The following is a 22,212-nucleotide window of genomic DNA, read 5'->3' as shown; positions in this document are numbered from 1 at the left end:
CCACTACAGTTATATATGCCAAGCTTATATTGCTCCATACAAGTACAACATTTTAAAAAAAACAAGGAAACCCAGATTCAAGCTGCTTCTCAAATATGTTTGTTTCCATAATTAAGGATGTGTTTACCAGAAGTTTCTGCCAACTGATCCATTCCTGCGTGGCAAACAACTATAAAGACAAAATTAAGCCAAGAAATATACGGTACATTTTCTAAGACTAAGACACGCCAATAAATCAAGAGGGTAACATGATACGCAGTGGTGATTTAATTTGAAACTTCGGCTCCATCAGCCAAGTTTGTGTCTTCAGGCTCAGGACAGAGAGATAGGATTCTCCGCTGGCTCCACTTATTGTCACCTAATTGCCAAAGGACCAAAACCTGGAAGACAAAAACAAGATTTAGGAAATTGCTAGGAAACTGATAAGAAAGAAACCCTAGCCAGGATGGGACCCAGAGTTACCGCAAATTTACTGCACTCCCCTGCAGATATGCGGCCCACTGCTGCTGTATCTTAAAATGGATCGGTGGGTCGACGTAGCATTCACTTTCGTTTGCATTGCATGTTATGTTTACATTTGTGTATGGGACATCTTAAAATTAGTGTGTAAATATTGCACTATATATGTGGTCTTTAGATCATTAATTATCACCTACTGTGTGTTTGTACAACCACTGAGAAGAATTAGCCTATATATATATACACACTCAAATTCGAAAGTTTCATCATAGTTTCAACCATCTCTGCTTTCTCTCTCTCTCTCTCTCTGCTCTCTCTCTCTTGCATCATAGTTCCAAATCAGAACATTGGTTGATTTCGATCATTAACCATATCCGGCCATGTCCATGGGTTTCCTGTGGCTGTGGGTGGTTATTTGCATGAACAATATTATTTGGTTGAGCTTTGTTTCTGTGTCGACAGCCGAGCTTCAGCGATTTGAGCACCCTGTCAAAGCCGATGGGTCACTTAGCTTTTTGGCGATTGGTGATTGGGGTAGAAGGGGTGCTTACAATCAATCTCAAGTAGCTTATCAGGTTTTATAATATCTCTTCACTTCATCCATTTTTATCAATCTTTACTATAAAACAAACTAGACTCCACAGACTTTTCTTCTCTTTAATCTGTTTATCAATATGTTTATCATAGACAGACTCTTGATCTCTTCTATCTACAAAGTTTCTTAGTTTCCTTATAATTAAGCCTCGTTTGGTTCTTAATTAACAACAGAGAAAATATTGTACTTGCTACTTATATAATACAATTAATTATAATTTATAAGGGAACTTTATGCTTAACTTGGTAACTTAATTCTCTTCCCCGCCTTAAATTTTCACGGTTTAATCATGTTTTCTTTAATCTCCAGTTGATTTCTATTTTCCACACAACCTCCACAAGGAATAGTAGTATATATTTCTGTTCTTTTTATGTGTTATGTGTTTCTTTAACATACTGAAATAGTCTTGATGAGAAGCTCTCGCGCGCTCTCTCTCTCTCTCTCTCTCTCTCTCTCCCTCGCTGCAAGCTAATTAAGAAGCTGCAGAGAAAAGGCACCACCGAACGAACAGCTTTGTTCCTGTGCTAGCTGCATGATATGCATGAAAAGTTTCGTCATTAGCAGGACGGATTAACTTTTTCTTTTTGAACGGGATCATTCTTTTTCACTTGGCATATTCCGCAAAAGTAAAGGACAAATGTGAATTGTGTTGCATGTCCAGAAGCCATTATGTTCCAACAACTCATCACCTGCTGCTCCATGCGTGTCACCCTCTTTTTACTGCTCTTTCTACTTGTTTCGGTAATTAGGTGTCCACACCAGGAGCAGGACAAATATTTTGAGATGGGATTTCAGGTTCAGATTTTGCCGACGAATAAAGACAAGCCATATGATATGTTGCAGCACAGGGATAACATTCAGCTCTTTCTTTCCAGAAAAAACGATGAGAAAGAAACAAAGAAAGAAAAACTATTTTCCTGTGAGAGTTTTTTATTTTTTTTTTAATTTTTTGTTGTTGTTGGTTTGATAGGCATCATCCTAAAGTAAACTAAATACAATTAGAATGTTAATTGCATCCATAAACTTGGAATTTATTGGAAGTCCTCCGTGGAGTATCAGTATGTGGCCTGGGATTTTCTTCTTTCTTGGTTTCGTGGTGCTCTGTTTCCTCTGTTTCCAAGGGGGGCAGGGGATTTCTGGAGGACAGTAGACAATAATGTTGCGGTGTTTTGTAATGAATTGTAGATGGGAGAGATTGGAGCCAAATTAAACATAGACTTCGTGATCTCTACTGGGGATAATTTTTACAACAGGGGATTGACCAGCGTAAAGGACCCTGCATTTGTGGAGTCGTTTACTGAAATCTACACTGCTAAGAGCCTCCAAAAGCAATGGTATATTGGTGAGTTCAGTTGCACTCAAAACTGACTGACTCTTCTCATGGAAATTGGCATAGGCATAGCGCTGACTTTGTTTTCCATCTTCTCTCCTTCACTTTGATTCTGGGGAACTCTCAGTTCTTGGCAACCATGACTACAGGGGAAATGCTTTGGCCCAATTGAGTCCAGTCCTTAGGAAGATCGACAGCCGCTGGCTTTGCCTCAGGTCCTTTCTTGTTAACACAAAAATTGCAGACTTCTTCTTCATCGACACCAATCCTTTTGTGGACAAGTACTTTCTGAGGCAAAAGCACTACCAGCATGACTGGAGAGGTGTGCTTCCTAGGAAACAGTACCTCTCCAACCTCTTGAAGGTTCTTCTCATCATCTTCCGCATTACAACATTGGATCCTTTCTACCATCATATTCAAACAGTGCTTTTCATTGTCAAAATCTAATACATTGCTTTTGTTTTGGGAACAGGATTTAGATTGTGCATTGAGAAATTCTTCTGCAAACTGGAAAGTTGTCGTCGGACATCATACAATCCGAAGCATAGGGCATCATGGAGACACCAAAGAAGTAGTAGACCAGATTCTTCCCATTCTAGAGGTAACTTAGTCTTCATATATTTCATATATATTTTTGTTTAGTTTTTATACAATCGAATCTATTCGTATTTTTATTATGATTCAGGCAAACAACGTTGATGCGTACATAAATGGACACGACCACTGCTTGGAACACATAAGCAGCACCAACAGGTAAACATAGCTTTAACCGTTACTAGTTCTACTTATCAATAAATTGAATTGTTTCTTAAAAATCTCACTAGTTGAAGTTGTTTATGCAGCCAAATCCAATTCTTGACCAGTGGCGGTGGGTCGAAAGCATGGAAGGGTGACATTAAAATGAAAAGAGATGGGTCCAAGTTTTACTATGACGGGCAGGGTTTCTTATCTGCACAATTTACAGAGACTGATGCAGAATTTGCATTCTACGATGTATCTGGCACACTTCTACATCGTCTTAATCTATCCAAGCTTCTTTACGATTCCATGTAGAGATGTCAAGATAGACTCTCCCCTAAGCTCTCTCTATGAAATAAGATGACCACGTTTTATATTCTTGTAACTTCTTGTATCAATGAAAAATCCTCGCCACGCAAACAGAAAAATTACACAAAGTTTCAAAACCCCGCAAAATGGTCCGGCTCCACACTTGAGATCAACGTAATAAAATCCTACCTATTTCTCCACACAGCACGGACATAGGCAAATCTTGAACAGTTTATATATACACAGCAATTAGCACCAAATACAAATATTTGGTATTTTCACTAGGCCTACAGTCAATATCCCATTATGGTATGTAATATTGTGCCTCCACACGCACTACCAAGTCTGCAAGGGTAGGATCTTCACTCAACATAATTTAGTTTGTAACAAAATGATACCTGGAATCCACATAGCTCTCAACATCCCAAAGAAAAGAACCAAAAGTCACGGCTTCCAGAACAAGTCTCCTCAAACCACCAAAGCTAATTTTGACGTGATCATCCTTGGAAGAATCAACAGTCCCCTGAGGTGTTATGACAATATCTGGTCTTCCAAACAATGCCTCGGTGTGCTTTTCAATGATGCTAACAGCCTCTCTCGATCTAATTGTTGCATACCTATGAAGGGTCTCTCCATCAAAAGACATCACATAGGTCCGCAAGCGGGATGGCTTAATTCCATTACCAAAACCCCCAGCACCGATGCCTCCAGCCGAGGAAGTGACTTCAGGATGGGAAGCCCCTGCTTGCAAAGACTCCTCTTCACCACCAGGCCTCATGTCCTCCCCCACGGATTTCTGAACATTACTGTCTTCGGCACCCAGTGCATTTGGAAGGATCTTTACTGTCTTCTCCAGCTGAAACCTCTGGTCAACCCGCTTGAGGAAGTACCCATACATTACAGATGCTGCATAAACCTGCCCAACTCTGAGTTTGCTTATCTGTGCTAAAGAGGCTGAGTCACCCAACCGATTTCCTAGGATGAGAGCTAGGTGGTTCTGGATCATCTCATAGGCTTCAGGTGAATGAAGTTGCTCAAGCTTGTCCTCTTCACTTGGCCATGTATCAACTCGACCAGAAAGGTCTGAAGCAGATGGGGTAAGGGCAGGTATCAAAGAAACATTAGCATCCATGAATTTTTGCACCACCAAAGTGTACAAAATCTCTTCAAGAGCCTTTCTCCTTTCAGTAGCCTTAACCTCGGCAATTCTCCTGATGTTGCAGAATAAGTTAATAAAGGATCAATATATCTCTTCAAAACTACATTTATCTATTTAGTCCCATATAGCAAATGATGGAGGAGGCGAGGGAAGGTTAAATCAAAATAATAATAAAAACTGCAAGTTCTGTTTCTTTATTTTTCTTAAATAAAAAAAATCTTTTCATCATGTCATTTTCTAGATTGTTAAGAACAACAGAAACTTTCTTGCTAAAATAACACAAAAAGGTCAAACTTTTCCCTCCCTTTATAATGATATTCGTATGAAAACAAAACATTTAACTTATGGTTCAATTTTGTAGCTTAGCTTGACTTAATTGAAAACACAATTGGCTATTCCTCAATCGCAAGATTGCAACAAACCTGTACAAAACGAGGTCAGTGCCAGAAGCAGAAGGCTCTTCCTGCTTTTGCTCAGTGTCGCGATCTGTTTGAAGCTGTTCAAGCTGCTGCTCAACTGCACTAGGCACAAGATGCGGGTGGCTTATCATTATCTGAGAGAGGAACTGTCCAATTGGTGACTCCAGCTGAAGTGGGGCAATTGGAGAAGTAGAACCTGTTGAGTCCGGAGATGGAGATGCAGCTGCTGCCCTAACGACCAAGCATCTCCTACTTCCAAAGCCCATTCTCCTATGACCCACCTTTGGTTGAGAGATTGAAAACTGGTGCTGCTAAACATGAAATAAGATTAAATATTACTCAACTGCAACTCCAAGCTCACCAATCCAATAAACAAAATGAGGGTCCATCTGTCACAACTATAAATATTCTGAAAGAGTTGAAAGAAAAATCAATCCAAAACCCTCAAGTGTTCCGGAAAGGAGTCATCTCCTACCTCCAAACCCGTTCTTTGTGTATCAATCTAAAAAAGATAAGTGCTCTTTTCTCTTTTATGTCTGGACAGGCATTAAAGCTTATGCTACAAACAACACAATCTAACCACACCAACTAAAAGTCCTACACTCCTAATCAAGATTTAATCTTTCACTATTTAAAAGAAACCCTAGAATTCTCATCAATTACCAGATCAACTTATTTCTCGCGACACACTCGAGATCATGCATATTGTATAGACCCAAAACCCCAAACCTACCAAGCATATTAGAAACCGCATTAGGAAACCAAATCCCCAACCAAAAAAAAAAAGTACCTTGATTGAGAAGTGAAATCCAGGACTCAAACGCAGAAAACCGGCGGGACCATTGGCAGCCAAATTACCCGATCTGCCAATTGAATTGGAAGGCCTAAAGGCCGCGATTGATGATTGGAAAATGCTCGCTGTGGCTGCTGCTTCCATCTTCAGCTCTGCTAACCCAACCCTATAATTTATGATTAAAACTGACAGGAAGATGAAAATCTGATTCTTTTTTGCTTAACAATGAATACCTAGTTAGCAAAATGGGAATTCAACAGGACTTGTGGAATTCATACCAGCGAGCAAAATTTATAGACAGAGAGAGAGCGTCTGCGTGTGTATCTGTGTGACGTGTAGGGAGACGTCGGCGTTCACAATTCAAAGGTTTCTGTGGGCGTAGTGCAAAATTACCAATTTTTATATTTTGTGACCCTCCTTCATCCTCCATCTGGAAATAGAGACAAAATAATGGGAAAATAAATAAAAAAATTATGTGCATTATTATTTCTTTTGTGTGGGTAAAATAGGGGCCAAAGCCAAACAACTTTTCCAACTAGACATTATTATTATTTTTTGGTAGAGAATATCCCAAGTTTTATTTATTTATTTTTTATTTTTATAGCATGAGAAGATCCTAAGTTTATGACTATTTGGTGGTCCTGGTAGAGAAGCTCCTAATAAGTTTATATTCTAAGTGCAAAAATATAAAAACATGGCTTTCTTAGGATTTTCCAGTTTCATGGCTTCACCAAACTTTGTAGAATAACACTAAGAGCTCATTTGGGAGTGATTCATAATAGATTTTAATTACTTTTGGAACGAAGCACTTCTCATTTCTTTGAGATGATTTCATTGGAATTTCCCCAAGGCCAATCTTCGCGATATATCCAGAAACCCAAATAACGATAGAGCATTGAGGGCCCACTTGGGAGTTCCAAGTGATTATGTTGGATTGCGTCCTCTTGTGAAAAATTGAGAATCACATTTTCTTTGTAACTCAAAAACAAAAAATCATCTGTGTCTTTGTTTTGTTGGGGCTGCGACCTCCATTGAATTGCATCGACTGGACTTGTTTACAGCCATTGATTTCTAATTTAGCCCAATTTGCTTTTCTTAAATTTCTTATTTTGGTTGTATGTTGCAAACTTACGAGTGATAGCCTAATGAGCCACGCGTCCCACTTATAGTGGAGCTTTATTTTTTTCGTATATATATTTTAGATAGGGAAAAATGCATTTTGATGATAGTGACTTTTTTGAAAATACAAGAGAGGTTTAGGGGGTGTATTCAAATGAGATTTTAAAAGATTATTTAAGAATAAAAGAATTTAGTGGATTTAATCAGAATGTAACGACATATAGGATTTTACCTTGGGCCACTTTAAGTCTGTTTCTCCTTGATAAAACATCACTTAATAGCTTTGAATCATGAGCTGGACCCTTTCACCCGCTAAGAACGTAAATGAATTCCAAATCAAAGTTATAAGCTGCTAATACATTTTGTGATATCTTTCCATAACGATCACGATAGCTGCTTGCATCTCGTCTCTCATGTACCATCAATAGCTCTAATGCAATCCTAAAATTATTCATAAGTAAATATAACCATATTATGAAAAATACATATTATAATAATGACAATATTAATATAATTAGATAATCATCACATACATTGAAATAAAAAGGTAAAATTTTATGCTTTTCCTTATTTTAGCGGCACAGCCGGTCCTGGTTTAGCCATCAAATCGTATGCTATTGAATTCAAGGCCTTTAAAATATTGTGAAATTTTTCACTTGTAGCGAATTGTGATTGGCTAAATGTATTACGAGTTACACAATATCTAGTATTTTGGCAAATGATTTGTAAAAACACTGCAAGCATTTCTTTAACACAAATAAATCTTGTGTCCCCCAAAATTGTTTTTTCTCTAAGAATACTGCATAAGTAACTTCTGAAATACATATGGATACATTCTATATACTTGTTGGAAGATTACAGGATCATCATTCAATGTTTGATGTATATAGTCATATCCAATGCTAGTAATTCATCGTCGAGTTAGTGGACGTTCAATTTGTTCACCATGCATCATAATCAGAAATTGATTTAGTACATGTATTACTGCATAAATTGCCATCACTAAAATATTAATGGCTTCATAAAATTCTTCATCCAATTATTCTTCATTTATTTCGTCTTCCTCTATTTCTTCGTCATCAATTTCTTCTTCTTCTTTGTCATTACCTTCATACATACTTGCGTGTATGAAAAAATATATATATGAGACTACAAAACAATAAAAAATATGACATTATACATAATATTCAGTTATCATCTAGCTTAGCAAGTGGTGTGATGGAACCCATTCCAAACAAATTTTATGTCAAAAAAGGATGATGGTACTTGGTTAATCAAACACAACCAAGCAATACTAAGAGCCGCGCGGCTATACTTTTAAAATATTCTATGTATGGAGTATAGCATACTATTAAATATAATATTTTTCATGGGGTATAGCCACGTTGCTATACTATTAAATACACTATTTATGGCATATAGCCGCGCGGCTATACTATTAAAATCTTCTATGTATGGCATATAGCCACGTGGCTATACTATTAAATATACTATTTTATGGAGTATAGTCGCGCTGCTATACTCTTTAAATATATTTCCAACAATAAAAATCGTGATTTCACTGTAGCAAAGCTGTGCCTTGAGATAATGAATCAATTAGACATGGTACGTATTTACATTATAGCTTTGTTCCCTAGTATGTGCTTGTGGTTGAGGGAAAATTTATGCATTTTGTGTGTGTTGCATGTGCATGAGCAATGATATAAAGAGGTTGATTATCTTTTTAGGTGCCATTTGTCATATTTCCTTAAATAAATTCGAATATTCGAACCGCATAGCCTAGCGGCTATACTATTTAAATATATTATGTTTTAATATAAACAAAAACAAAAACAAAGTTCGCAAAATAATTTAAAATAATTAATTACTATTTATTAAACAAAATATTTAAATATTAACTAAATAAATAATAATTAAAACATAATTACTAATTAAAATAATTAAAAAAGCTAAGATATTACTTAATCACACATATTAAACTAAAGAAGTTGACAACAAAATTAAAATAAAGAAACTAAAATTATATATTTTTATTTAATTTTTTTTAAAAAAACCTCTCCCGACGAAACTTTCTCGGCACAGATATATGCCAACAAATATTTGCCGGATTAGACCTCTTCCGAAGAAACTAACATCTACCGACGAACATTCTAATTGGCAAATTTGCGCTGGGATAGACCTATACCGACGAAAGTTCGTCAAGAGAGATATTTTTGAAAATAAATATCAATTTAGTAATTAAATAAAATCTTAGCTTTATTTCATTACTTTCATTAGTAATTATATTTTAATTATTATTTCTTTAGTAAATAATTAGTATTAAATATTTTAATTAACTTCATAAATTATATATTACTTAATAAATAGTATTGAAAATTTTTAAATTTTCTCTTTGATAAAATATTTAAATACTAATGATTCAATAAGTAAATAATAATTAAAACATAACTACTAATTAAACTAATTTAAAAAGCGAAATCAAGATTCTGCTATTTTATGAAGCATTTTATTTATGTAATATAGCCGCTATATGTTAAAATATATGGAGTCTAGCCGCGTGGCTATACTGTCAGAATATTCTATTTATGGCGTATCGCCGCACGGCTATACTGTTAAAATATTTGATGCAAGGAGTATAGCAGCGCGTCATTACTTTTAAATTATTCTATGTATGCGGTATAGCCGTTCGGCGATACTATTAAATATACTATTTCATCTTTGTGTGGCTGTTCGCCTCTGGTAAAATATTCTTTTTATCGTATAGCCGCACGGCTATACGATTATACTATTTATGGATATAGCCGCGCGGCTAAACGATTAAATAATACTATTTTTGGGTTATAACCGCCCGGCTATACTATTACAGTATTCTATACATGGAGTATAGCCGCCGGCTGGACGATTAAATTTATACAAATTTATAAAAAAACCCAATCCTAGACATGTATTTATAAAAAAACCCAAGCACTATTTAAACATAGAAACACACCCAAAATCAACCCCAAAGTCAACTTTTTGGGTGTGTTTATAAATGGGTTTTGAGTGTGTGTAATGATGGGTTTTGGGTGTGTTTATATGTTTAAATAGTGCTTGGGTTTTTTTATAATTTCAATCCCCATTTTGGGTGTTTTAGTGAAACTCCCTTAAATTTATTATTTATGAGTTAGAGCCGCGCGGCTATACGATTAGAATATTCTCTGGGTGGAGTATAGCCGCCCGGCTGTACGATTAAATATACTATTTTATGGAGTATACTGTATAGCAGCACTGCTATACGTTTGACAATACTATTTGCTTGAAGAGAAAATAAATTGACAATACTGAAGAAGTTAAAAAAACCCACGCAGCCCCAGCCCCCGACGTCGTCGTATTGTGAATCGGATAGAGAAAGAGTTCACAGTGGTGTGTTCAGTGTCTGCGATGAAGTTCCGGTACGCCATGGTGTGTTCGTCGAACCAGAACCGAAGCATGGAGGCTCACTCGCTCCTCAAGAGGCAAGGCTTCGACGTCTCGTCTTACGGCACTGGTGCCCACGTTAAGCTCCCTGGTCCTTCCCTCAGAGAACCCAACGTTTATGACTTTGGAACTCCTTATAAGCAGATGTTCGACGATCTTAGGCGAAAAGACCCCGAACTGTATCCTCCTCTAAACTTTTTCTTCCTTCAATTTCATTCAATTAGGTTTTTCGATGCTTTGGGTTTTAGAGCCTGTGGGTCATGTCAATGGTCATAATCTAAGCGGTTCTGATTCCCCCTTTTTCTTTTAGTTCTTGTAATTTTGGAGTTTTTAGTTTCTTATCTTGCTTTCAGTTCTGCCTGTAAGGGGTTATGGGTAATTGATATTTGAGTAATAAAAAAATTGCTTAAATTACCAAGAAAACATTAAAAATAAAAAGATCATCTTTGCACCTTGAATTCATAAGGTTTGGGTTTCTTATATTCGAGCTGGACTAGTATGTAACTAAGATTGTAGGCTTATAGCTTCAAGATTCGGCAATTAAATGGGCAGTCTGATAATTTCTGGGCAATGAAATTATCCTGTTGAATCTTATGTATAATTCGATTGGTTGCTCTCAATAACAATAGTTCAATTTTTTAGGACTTATGAATTGAAATGTATGTGCGTACTCTGGATTGTGAGCTGTGTTTTTTTCATTTAAAAGCAAAGTGAAACCTTGACAGCAAGAGTACAGGTACAAGCGTAATGGCATTTTGCCTATGCTTAAAAGAAACTCAACGGTCAAACTGGCACCTCAGCGGTGGCAAGATAATGCTGCTGACGGTTCCTTCGATGTGGTATTTACATTCGAAGAAAAGGTTTTTGACATGGTTCTTGAAGGTTGGTAATACTCCCTTCTGCTATTTATGGCTTGCATATTATGGGTTTCAATAGTACAGCACTCTGAAAATGAAATAATTGAATGCTGTTCTTTCCTTTGCTGTTTTTTGTTTCTTGGCAATCTCTATCAATTGAGCTGTTGGAATATGAATTGGAGGTAGTGTTTCTTGGTTCTCTTGAGAATATCAGTCTTAGAATTTTTATTCTAGCAATGATGATGACCTGATACAATTGGCAAGTTAACTTGAGCTCTTAAGTTATAGACATATGATTCCTGTCAGCTTAAGCAATTGAGATGGTAATGGAAACAGGACAACAAGGGATATTTTAAACTTGATTTTTTGCTGCGGGGGTATATTAAGAAAATAAGAAACTTGGAGTGTCAAGGTTCCCATGCAAATTAGAACTTTATACATACAACAGAGTTGCTGGTTTTAGAATCCAAGAGATGCTGAAATCTCAAGGAAAAGGTAAAGTTTATATCTTGTGAGGGTTTTCGGATACAGATCTTTTTGGGTCATTGAGGGTTTCCGTTTCTTTAGTTGCGCTCGTGGAAGAATTTATTCTAAACGGGAAGATTTTGAAATTTTTAGAGTAGTGTTAAAGCCAGAGCTGGAGACTATTAGAGTAGAAAATTGGAATGTGTTAGCTTGAGACTGCTTGCTTTAAACTTGGAGATATTTTTCCTGGAGAAGGCCGTTGCCCCCATCGGAGTGAGGGCCTCTTCTTATGGTTTTAAAATGTGGCAATTTGTTAATGAGACAGGGTTTTCATCAGATTTCTCTATGGGTTTGATTTCATAGTCTGCCACTTGAAGTATCTCACAAAATCAAATCTTACCCTTTTAAGTGCTCTACTTTTGGTACATAATCTAATGGTTAATTTGTTAAAATTGATCATAATTTTAGTGTAGAGTTATCTTTAGGTGAATTAAGGAATTTTTACTGTTATACTTCTGCCTGTAGTTTTGTTATCTATTTAGAACATGAACCATATGCGCTTATGTTTCAGTTTTGAACCTTTGGTTCACACTGGAAAAGAAGCTTCAAAGATTGTGGCACTATTTGCTTTTGTTTGTTTGGTTTTAATTTTATGAACAACCATGTGGTTAATCTGTAAGTTGGAGAAGCCATCCTTGTTCGCTTGTCTGACCCCTGTGCAACAATGTATAGATCTTAACAACCGGGACCATGTTCTTAAGAAGTGTGCACTGATAATCAACCTGGAGGTAAAAGATAACCACGAGGAGGCAGCTGTGGGAGCTCGTCTTGCTTTAGATCTTTGTCAAGAGGTCTGTATTTATGGTTGCACTGATTGTCAATAATTTGTAATGCAAAATACTGATGGGTGGTATGTTGTGGCTGTTGTTTTGCCTAGATTGAAGCAGCTGAATCATGGGAGGATTCAATAGATGATATCGTGAATGGTTTTGAGAAACAGCAGCGGCGGAAGTTATTGTATAGCATCTCATTTTATTGAAATTGTACTTTTAGGAAAATTTCCAGCAACCAATTCCATTGTTGCTGATAATTTATGTGATTAGCCACTAATTGTTTTCCAATTTCAATACGAGACTACATGCGCATAAAAATTATCAGTGGCAGCATAAATGTTTATGTTTCAGCCCCCACTGAGGGATAACAAGGCTGTGTTTTTGGATTGATTAACAAAACTATTCTGATGCCATTGAATTATGTTGATGTATGTTGTCAATAGTTGGGTTAGGTTTTGCGAATAAAATTTCATTAACAGGATGGAAACAATGTAAAATAAGGGGGGGGGGTGGTGTGTTAAGGATTCGATTAAGTAGGTAGGTAGGAACAAAGAAGTTTAGAGGAAAAAAACATTAAAAACGTGAGAGAGAGAGAGAGCAGCGGCAAAACTTTTTTTTTTTGTTGGATATGTTGTGCTTGTGTGTGAAGACGACTGTGTCGTCTAGTAACAAGTTACAAGTAGTGTGTCAACTGTCAAAGGAAAGATCAAACTTTCCTCCTCCTCAATTTCCTTTCTTCTTCTTCTTCGAATAATATTTATAGGAAACGAAATCAATTTCAAATCTTAAAAATTGTCAGCATCATCGTTGACATCAACTCTTTAACGGAAACGAAATCCCTCCACACTCTCTTTTCTCTCTGCCAACTTCCCCCAACTGCTCTCTGCTCTTCTCTTCGTGTCAACTCTCGCCCCCACGCAGCTCTTCCTTTACACACCCACACCCACCCACCTTTCATTCATTTGATTTTCTCTCTCTCTCTCTCTCGCTTTCCCGAGCTTTTTCTCGGAAACCAAACAGCCCTCCCCCACTATGGCTTCGGAAGCAGAGGACGAGAAAAGCTGGAAGGACCTCCTGAGAAAGATGCTGCCTGCCGGCGCACCATTGCCCGACGAAGAGCACCTCGACTACTCAATCGCAGTCGAATACCAAGGCCCTCCCTTGCCCTACGACGACCTCCCCAGGGTTGATCCAGTTCAAATCGACTCCCTTCAAACTTCTTCTGTAACTTCCCTTTCGGTTTCAGACCTCTCTTCCATTCCGGTAGCTGTGCCTGTCGCTCAGAAGCTCTCGCGCTTCAATCGGGTCAGGAACGGTGCTGGTGTAAAAGAGCCGCGCAGCAGTAGCACGGCCTCTTCTTCGGCTCCGAAGTCGCAACTCGATTTGCAAAACGACAGGGAAGGATCGGAATTCGAAGGAGCAGACCAAGGTTTTAGCTCTGAATTACCAGTTCAAGACTCGAATCCCCAGCAGAAACCGATCGGAACCACCGGAGGAAAGAGAGCGGCCGTCGTGACTTTCAATACGCCAAGAGATTCGGAGAACGAAGACGACCACGAAAACGATAACGAGGCTGATAGGTCTTCGTCGCCGCAATCGAGCGCCACCGAACCAGTGGGATCGCCGATTGCATGGGCTTCTTCGCCTGGGAGGCGGACGAATAAGAGAGGGATTTGCAGCAGGTGCGGAAAAGGGAACAGATTGAAGGAGAGAGAGTGGTGTTTGGTGTGCGACGCCAAGTTCTGTAGCAATTGCTTGCTTAAAGCCATGGGGTCGATGCCAGAGGGGCGTAAATGTGTGAGCTGCATTGGGCAGCCAATAGACGAGTCCAAGAGGTCGAGTTTGGGCAAGTGTTCAAGGATCTTGTCAAGGGTTTGCAGCCCTTTGGAGATTCGGCAGATAATGAAGGCCGAGAAGGAGTGCCCTGCCAATCAGCTTCGACCCGAGCAGTTAGTTGTGAATGGGAGGCTGTTGAGGGAAGAAGAACTGGCTGAGATTTTGGGCTGTGAATTGCCTCCTCAGAAGTTGAAGCCTGGGAGGTATTGGTACGATAAAGATTCTGGCCTTTGGGGGAAGGTGAGTATTTTTTAATATATGTTGGATGAGCATTTTTACAGCATCGTGTTGCATGCTTTTATATGTTTATAGTTAATTTTATTTGATTTCAGGAGGGAGAGAAGCCTGACAGGATCATTAGTTCAAAACTGAATGTTGGAGGTAAGCTCCGGTTTGATGCAAGCAATGGGAACACCAAAGTGTTCATGAATGGCCGAGAGATCACCAAGACTGAGCGTAGGGTGTTGAAGGTATGCTCGCAATGAATCCCCAAAAGTACCTAATGAATGAGTCCGGTCTGCAGTAGGGTTCATATTCAATACGAACAAACCAGGGCCAATTTGGAAATCTAAACCCTAAACCATACTGTGAAAAAATGAAACTGTCAATCAAAAGGTTAAAGAAGTGTTTGTATTGAACATGAATGCCTTACTAATTACTATAGAATCTCCCATCATAAGTAAGTTCATTAGGTAATAGTGTGATTACTGGCAGTTTTCCAACTGAAGGTAACAATAACATGGACCTGCATGAAATTTTATGTTTGCTACGTGATTTATTTAATTGTGATAAGACGAACCTTATTACTTGCCTTTTATATTTCAGCTGGCCAAAGTGCAGTGCCCTCCAGATACTCATTTCTGGGTGTATGATGATGGATCTTATGAGGAGGAAGGTCAAAATAACATTAAAGGGAATATATGGGGAAAGGTTCTTTCGTTACCATGAATATTGGATATTTGTTGATTGGTCTGAGTTTGAAACTTTGGCAGATGATTTTGAGTCGAAATTTTATACAGTTGCAATTTGGTTTTTGGTAGGCAGGCATCCACTCGTTTCATTTGTTCATTATTCTCATTGCCTGTACCACCTGGCAATCAACATGGGGCAAACGAAGATCCTACAACACCTTCAAGTAGGTCAGTCCCTGAATATTTGGAACAGGGAAGAGTTCAGAAACTTCTGTTATTTGGCTTGGAGGGATCTGGAACTAGCACCATCTTCAAGCAGGTATGCGTCTTTTTGATTTTCTTCCAGCCCCTCCTCTTTTAGGGTGCCAGCATGGCTTTGTCCTTTTTTATTTCATGTGTTTTCTAATTTCTGCTCCAGTCAACCAAGACTTTTGTATAGATTTACCCTATCATGTGTTTTGTTCCTAGAGCAAATGCTTGTTGGTTTAGTGTTCAACAATCGAATATTCAGAATTTAAGTTGTTTCACTTAATACAAAAAGGAAGTTAATAGTTCCATTTACCTTGTCGTTGTGATTCGTGACATATTCGTAAGTTGACAATTAAAAAGGTGTTGCCTTTATTGTGTAGTGGACCTACCTTATCTTCCTTTATGTCATTATGTGTTTTGCAGTCATTTCTTGAAACCGGTGGCTGTTTTTACTGAAAAGCCTCAACTTGGAACTTAGAATGTATGGTAAAACCTCAAAAGTAGCTAAGAGTATGCTGCATATTTTTGTGGATCTAGATTAATACTAGAAGCAGAGGAAATTCAATCAGCTCGATCTCTGATTCACTGTAGATAAGTTATATCGGTCCTCCACTGTTGAAAGTGATAAAATAGAAGCTTTTACTAATGATGAAAACTCAATATATGTTTTCCAGAGCCACGAGCTTGATTTTACTGAATGAGAGTTAAGGAATTAATGTAAAAAAAATGGGAGAACCAGATGCAGAATTCCAGAGTGGGAGGATAGGGAAAAGGAAAAGAAGAAAGAGAGTATAGAAGAGACGGCATTAACCTTAGGAAGGTTAATTTATGCATTTAGCATAGTATGAGCGATTAGATTTTGTGTGAAGAGTTCAGATTCAAAATAAGGATATTACAAAGCAAGAGGATTCAAGTCTATTTACTCTACTAACTTTCCTTTTGCAGATAATCAAATTGCATGATACGTTGGAGTCGGTTAGCGAAAACCCCCAGGGCTTAATTAATTTATTTATTTTTGAATCAGAAGCTTTATTTCTTTGTATGGGCATACTACGTCATGCTTTTTGAATAGAATTACAGTTTAAAAATGCTTATGTTATTCTTCTTTTTTCTGTGCAACAGGCTAAGTTCTTATATGGTAACAAGTTCACTCCTGAAGAGCTGCAGAACATAAAGCTCATGATTCAGAGCAATATGTACAAGTATCTAAGTATACTACTTGAGGGCCGAGAACGTTTTGAAGAGGAAGCATTGACAGAGAATAGGGCTACTTCGTCGGCTGCAGAAGAATCTCCTTCAGGTCTCTATTTATGTAATAAGTTAATGAAAATGACTTTTTTTTTGGGGGGTCAGATAATGAAATGACTTTCATTTTCTCCTTTTTCTGATGAAAATTGTTCCTTCGACTAACTGGATGCTTAGGCAGGTAGCTGTTTGTTATCTCCATCTTTGAAACAGCATATATCTAAGAGTCTTTTAGTTGGTTGTATCAAAGTGGACTTGGTAGGTAGGTAGCTGTTTTTCTGTCTGTTCCAACACTTTTGTTAATCTCGACACAAGCAACTGGGGTCGGTGTTGATGAAATTTCATGTTATATCTAACCTAATTGTAAACATCAAATAAATAACGTCCCATTGTCATTAATATGAATTTCCTACTGATTGAAGAGGAATTCAACATGTTATTAGAGATTAGAACATTTTGCTTATTTGGTTTTCTGCTTGTAGGCATGAATGAACCTTAAGCAGTGGTTGACTGTGAAATGACTTTGTGTGAAACAGTAGTTGATGAAAGTGAGCAATGCATCTATGTAATCAACCAAAGGTTCAAGCACTTTTCTGACTGGTTACTGGATATCATGGCAACGGGAGACTTGGATGCATTCTTCCCTGCTGCTACACGTGAGTATGCTCCTATTGTAGATGAAGTATGGAAAGATTCTGCTATCCAGGAAACATACAAGAGGAGGGAGGAATTACATTGCCTTCCTGAAGTTGCCAAATATTTCTTAGATCGGGTTAGTCATTCCTCGTTTTGGCCTTGCATCTTTGGTTCTAACTTTATTCAGATTAATCTTTTATTTTGCTCCATTTTAGATCTTTTAACTCATTCTTGTGATCATTTTACATTACATTTCCTTACTAAATTCTTGATTGCTTTGACTTCCCACTTTGTTATTATCTCTCATTTCTTGTGTTAGTACTCATCAACTTACCTCCACTGCATCATTTTTATTTAGTTCTTTACGAGTCTACCCCGAGTCTGGGTAAGGTTATGGTTTGATCATCCATCCATCAGTAGGATTGCTGATCAAAATTGCCAGGAATATGCTTACTCCGTGCAACACTGACAGAGAGCTTTAGTTTTATGGTCTTTCTTGTTTTGTTCTGAAAGGAATCCTCTATTCAGAATGCAGGGTATTAAATAAATATTAATTTAGTAAGACTAGACTGGATTATCAAATTTCATATTTCTGTTGAAAGATCAGATTTGTTGAATTCGTATTATTCCTCTAATGGTATTTTCAAATTTAGTTAATGGTCTTCGACATTTACTTAAATTAATATTAGGTAAGTTGGCATAAATGTGGTTCCATTGGTTGGTAAATAAATGGAGAAATTTCAAAGCAGCTTGGATTGCATTTTTTTTTTCCGTCAGTACAACTAAATTTCCAAATTTCAGTTGTTATCCTCACGGATGTTTGGTGTTTCATTTTCAACAGGCTATAGAAATATCAAGTAACGAGTATGAGCCTTCTGAGAATGACATTTTATATGCTGAGGGAGTTACTCAAAGCAATGGGCTTGCCTTTATGGAATTTTCTTTTGATGATAGAAGCGCTATGTCTGAGCTATACAATGAAAACTATGAATGCCCTCCTCCCTTGACCAAGTAAAACCTTCATCCTTTCACTTTCAATCGAGTGCTTTCTATCTTGTGCTTCTGCTTCTTCTTTTTTGTTGCTTCCGATGAAAACCATAAATCTGTTGCTCACTAGGTTGAGTCTTGTCTCAGGTATCAACTCATTCGCATTAATTCCAAAGGACTGAATGATGGTTGCAAATGGCTGGAAATGTTTGAAGATGTGAGGGCGGTGATATTTTGTGTCGCATTGAGTGACTATGATCAAATGTGGGCCCAGGGTAATGGTCTTCTTTGTAATAAAATGCTGGCAAGCAGAGATTTGTTTGAGAGTTTGGTGAGGCATCCGTGTTTCAGGAACACTCCGTTTGTGCTCTTGCTGAACAAGTATGATGCCTTTGAAGCCAAGATAAACCTGGTTCCTTTGTCTGTCTGTGAGTGGTTGAAGGACTTCAGCCCTGTTAAGCCCCACGGTAATATGCAGTCTCTGGCACAGCAAGCATATTATTATGTGGCGGTGAAATTCAAAGAGCTGTATTCATCCATAACTGGTGAGAAGTTGTTTGTGGCGCAGACCCGAGCTCGAGAGGGTACCTCAGTTGATGAGGCATTCAAGTACATAAGGGAGATCCTTAAGTGGGATGATGAAAAGAATGATAATTTCTTTGCTATAAATGGGGATGACTCATTTTACAGCACGGAGATGAGTTCCTCTCCTTATGTCAGGCAAGAATAAACCCAATATTCTACTTTGCTCTGGCAAGTTGTGAAGTGAAAGATTGAAGGCCTAGTGCTTCCATTTGATTAACTGATGGAAGGATGGGTAGTGAAGTCAGTTAGGCTGCAATTCTTTCTTTTCTTTCTTTCTTTTATTCTTAGGATGGATTTGTTTTCGACTTAGGCTGGATTTGTTTTCAAGCTTGGTTGACAATCTTTTCTGATTAGGTACATGATTAAAAATTGATTTGTAAAATAAGCTCATTTCGACAGGAGTTTTTGTCTGTACAGCATTCAAACATGAATAAAAAGTAACTCCTGTAAGGTTTTTAGGTTAGAATGTTTGATTTATTCAAATTATCCTCCTGGGTTTTAATGGGGCGTGTACTTAAACTTGCTTGCCAAATGAATGTCATTGGAGTTTGTATTGCAATTTGCATGTGGTGGATGGAATTTTGGGCAATGACTCCTTCAAAGTCAAACCATTTGCAGCTGATAGAGTCTGATAAGGTGGAGCCTAGGACTCGTTCTTACAAAGTTGAGGTGACTGACTTTTTTGTTTTTCCTTTTCTCCTACTACATACTACGAAGAAAAAAAATAAATTAAAAAAACACCAATGAAGACTTGCGAGAAAAAATTGATGTTCTCTTCCTTTTACTTTGATGTGTTTGGGCCTGCGTGCTTCTGTGGTTTTTGCTTCGCTAGTAATTTTCCGTTTTCGCATAAATAAATTTTTAAAAAAAGACTTGCAAGAAAAAATGAAAAAAAATGTAACAGCTGGGATATCGGTCTTGTTCGTCATATCTGATTCAGAATTTCAGATTAATTAAAAAAAAAACGAAGAAGAAGACGAAAAGAATCTCGGTCAACGCTTCAAAACCTCATACTCATTAAACTAGCTCATCATAATTTAAAAACATAATTCGTTCACTCGGTACATTTGAGGCCCATGAAGGAAGAGCTTACTTTTACCACTTCCCCGCTTTTGACGGTTAATTTTAAAACTTTCAAAGCTTCAACGGTCAACATTCAAATTGTACTATTACTAAAAACCCCTGCTTGAATTTGTTTACTTATTCAATTCTTTCCCATTTCTCTCCATATGCAAAATGGTCTCATCTTTGAACACCGCGTGTATGAAAACCTGAAAAGTTGTAGCCGGAACAACATATAGTATTATTAGTATATAAACCCCATCACCTCCCCTCCTATTTTTTCACAAACAAAAAACACCACCAACAAAAACAGAAGAATCAACTTCTCTCACTGCTTTTCTGATCAACTTAATCTGTGCTAGCTAATCAGCAAGCAATGGTTTTAGGGTGGAGAAGAAGAAGAACAGGCCACGGCGCCACGAAAAAGCAGCCCCGGGACCTCGACATGGAAGCCCTCATCCCAAACCATTTCCTGTGCCCAATATCGCTGGACTTGATGAAGGATCCGGTTACATTGTCATCCGGAATAACCTACGATCGACAAAGTATTGACATGTGGCTCGAAGCAGGGAATTTCACTTGCCCGGTAACAAATCAGGTGCTGAGAAACTTTGATCAGATTCCCAACCATAGTCTCAGAAGAATGATTCAAGAGTGGTGCACTCAAAACAAGCACTATGGCATCGAACGTGTCCCAACACCCAGAATTCCTGTCTTGCCAATGGAGGTCTCTGAGATTCTTTTCAGCATCGGAGCCTCTGCTAGACGTTTGGATCAACATGGCTGCTTAGAATGTGTGCACAAAATCAAGAAGTGGGGAGCCGAGAGCGAACGCAACAAGCGGTGCATCTTGGAGAACGGGACGGCCTCTGTTCTAGCTGCTGCCTTTGATTCTTTTGCAACTGATTGCATAAAGAGAAATGCCACCGTTTGTGAAGAGATATTGTCTGCGCTGAGTTGGATGCTTCCAGCTTTCGATGAGGAAGCCCACAAATACTTGGGGTCTCAGGCTTCGTTACATGGCATGGTTTGGTTTCTCAAGATGAGTGATGATCTTTCAGTAAAGCAAAATGCTATTTTAGCATTGAAAGAGCTTCTTGCTTGCCATGACCGGAATAAACATGTTGATGCGTTGGCGGAGATTGGTGGAGTGAATGAGGTACTTTTCGACTTCATCAGAGAGAAAATTTCTCCGACGATTACCAAGGCTTCGCTGATGGTGGTCTTCTACTTGGTTTCATCATCATCATCATCTTCTTCTTCTTCTAAATCTAGTGAGAAGATCAAATCAGCATTTCTGGAGATGGGTTTAGTTTCCATATTGTTGGAAATTATTGTCGACTCTGAAAGGGGCATATGTGAGAGGGCTTTGGGTGTTTTGGATAGTCTTTGCGATTTCCAAGATGGGAGGGAAAAGGCCTATGCTAATGCTCTCACTGTACCTGTCTTGGTCAAGAAGATTTTGAGGGTATCAGAAATGGCGACTGAGTATTCAATTTCTGCTATTTGGAAGCTGTGCAAGTGTGCAAGCAGTCAAGAAGAAAGAGTTCTTGTTGAGGCCCTTCAAGTTGGTACATTTCAGAAGCTCCTGTTAGTTTTACAGGTTCGTTGTGGTGATGACAACACAAAGGAGAAGACAACTGAGCTTTTGAAACTCCTGAATCCTTACAGAGCTGGGTTGGAATGCATTGAGTCTGTAGATTTCAAGAACATTAGAAGGTCATTTTGATCTTCGTCCAGAGAAAACATTTATGAATTCTTTTCTTTCTGATAATTCTTAAATTTTCATTTCATCAATTAATTTGTTCTCCAAAGTTGAAGTTGTAACTTGTAATATAATACAATACTGCAAGATGAATAGAGGGAAGTGAAAACAGAGGTTCCATTCCATTCCATTCTTTTCACATGATGTCACATGTTTCAGTCTGTCTGTTTGAATAAAGAGATTTCAATGTGTGTGTAGGTAAAGCTTAAATGGTATTTTGATATGAATGCTTGTTTGCTTGAGATGTCAAACAAGTTGGCTTGGCCCTTGACATTTTTATAGCTTATATCAATCTAAGTCATCAAGCAGTGATGGATGGGATTGATGTGTGTTCGATTCCAAACATGCTTTAGAAAATAAAATCCCACAAGCATCATGCAATGATAATCAACATTCAACACACA

The 22,212-nt window shown here is 37.9% G+C and overlaps 4 protein-coding genes and 1 pseudogene across 9 annotated transcripts; 4 read left to right on the top strand and 1 right to left on the bottom strand.

The window, feature by feature from the left end:
• The first annotated feature begins 706 nt into the window (after positions 1-706).
• LOC103338913 (purple acid phosphatase 3-like) lies at positions 707-3,550 on the top strand. Of its 2 annotated transcripts, none has more exons than XM_008242185.3 (6): positions 707-1,034; positions 2,240-2,396; positions 2,512-2,747; positions 2,857-2,985; positions 3,070-3,137; positions 3,227-3,550. In XM_008242185.3, the coding sequence occupies exons 1-6, from the start codon at positions 840-842 to the stop codon at positions 3,435-3,437; spliced, it is 996 nt and encodes a 331-aa protein (XP_008240407.2). In that variant the 5' UTR covers positions 707-839; the 3' UTR covers positions 3,438-3,550. The 2 variants fall into 2 exon arrangements, with proteins under 2 accessions (XP_008240407.2, XP_088897425.1); XM_089041299.1 differs by lacking the exon at positions 707-1,034 and adding an exon at positions 1,738-1,973.
• Positions 3,474-6,236, bottom strand: LOC103338912 (alanine-tRNA ligase, putative (DUF760)). 4 transcript variants are annotated; one of them, XM_089041296.1, is made up of 4 exons: positions 6,081-6,236; positions 5,800-5,968; positions 5,013-5,320; positions 3,474-4,642 (listed from the first exon to the last, which is right to left on the bottom strand). In XM_089041296.1, the coding sequence occupies exons 1-4, from the start codon at positions 6,230-6,232 to the stop codon at positions 3,808-3,810; spliced, it is 1,464 nt and encodes a 487-aa protein (XP_088897422.1). In that variant the 5' UTR covers positions 6,233-6,236; the 3' UTR covers positions 3,474-3,807. The 4 variants fall into 4 exon arrangements, with proteins under 4 accessions (XP_088897422.1, XP_008240405.2, XP_088897423.1 ...); XM_008242183.3 differs by having other exon boundaries at positions 5,013-5,317; positions 6,081-6,235; XM_089041297.1 differs by having other exon boundaries at positions 5,800-5,954; positions 6,081-6,221.
• Positions 6,237-10,219: 3,983 nt separating this feature from the next.
• On the top strand, positions 10,220-12,959 carry LOC103338914 (Ssu72-like family protein). Its single transcript, XM_008242186.2, has 4 exons — positions 10,220-10,556; positions 11,114-11,259; positions 12,432-12,550; positions 12,637-12,959. The coding sequence occupies exons 1-4, from the start codon at positions 10,342-10,344 to the stop codon at positions 12,736-12,738; spliced, it is 582 nt and encodes a 193-aa protein (XP_008240408.1). The 5' UTR covers positions 10,220-10,341; the 3' UTR covers positions 12,739-12,959.
• Positions 12,960-13,227: 268 nt separating this feature from the next.
• Positions 13,228-19,447, top strand: LOC103338915 (extra-large guanine nucleotide-binding protein 3-like). Of its 2 annotated transcripts, none has more exons than XM_008242188.3 (8): positions 13,228-14,608; positions 14,701-14,838; positions 15,194-15,298; positions 15,413-15,598; positions 16,651-16,828; positions 17,313-17,545; positions 18,251-18,420; positions 18,544-19,447. In XM_008242188.3, the coding sequence occupies exons 1-8, from the start codon at positions 13,565-13,567 to the stop codon at positions 19,124-19,126; spliced, it is 2,637 nt and encodes an 878-aa protein (XP_008240410.2). In that variant the 5' UTR covers positions 13,228-13,564; the 3' UTR covers positions 19,127-19,447. The 2 variants fall into 2 exon arrangements, with proteins under 2 accessions (XP_008240410.2, XP_008240409.2); XM_008242187.3 differs by having other exon boundaries at positions 13,230-14,608; positions 17,310-17,545.
• A 783-nt stretch (positions 19,448-20,230) lies between these two features.
• Positions 20,231-21,952, top strand: LOC103338916 (U-box domain-containing protein 21 pseudogene; annotated as a pseudogene).
• Positions 21,953-22,212: the final 260 nt, after the last annotated feature.

This window comes from Prunus mume, linkage group LG7 (assembly GCF_029339155.1).
Source record: "Prunus mume cultivar Tortuosa linkage group LG7, ASM2933915v1, whole genome shotgun sequence".
Classification (NCBI taxonomy): Eukaryota; Viridiplantae; Streptophyta; class Magnoliopsida; order Rosales; family Rosaceae; genus Prunus; species Prunus mume.
The sequence above is the reverse complement of the archived record's forward strand: the minus strand, read 5'-3'. Positions and strand labels throughout refer to the sequence as shown.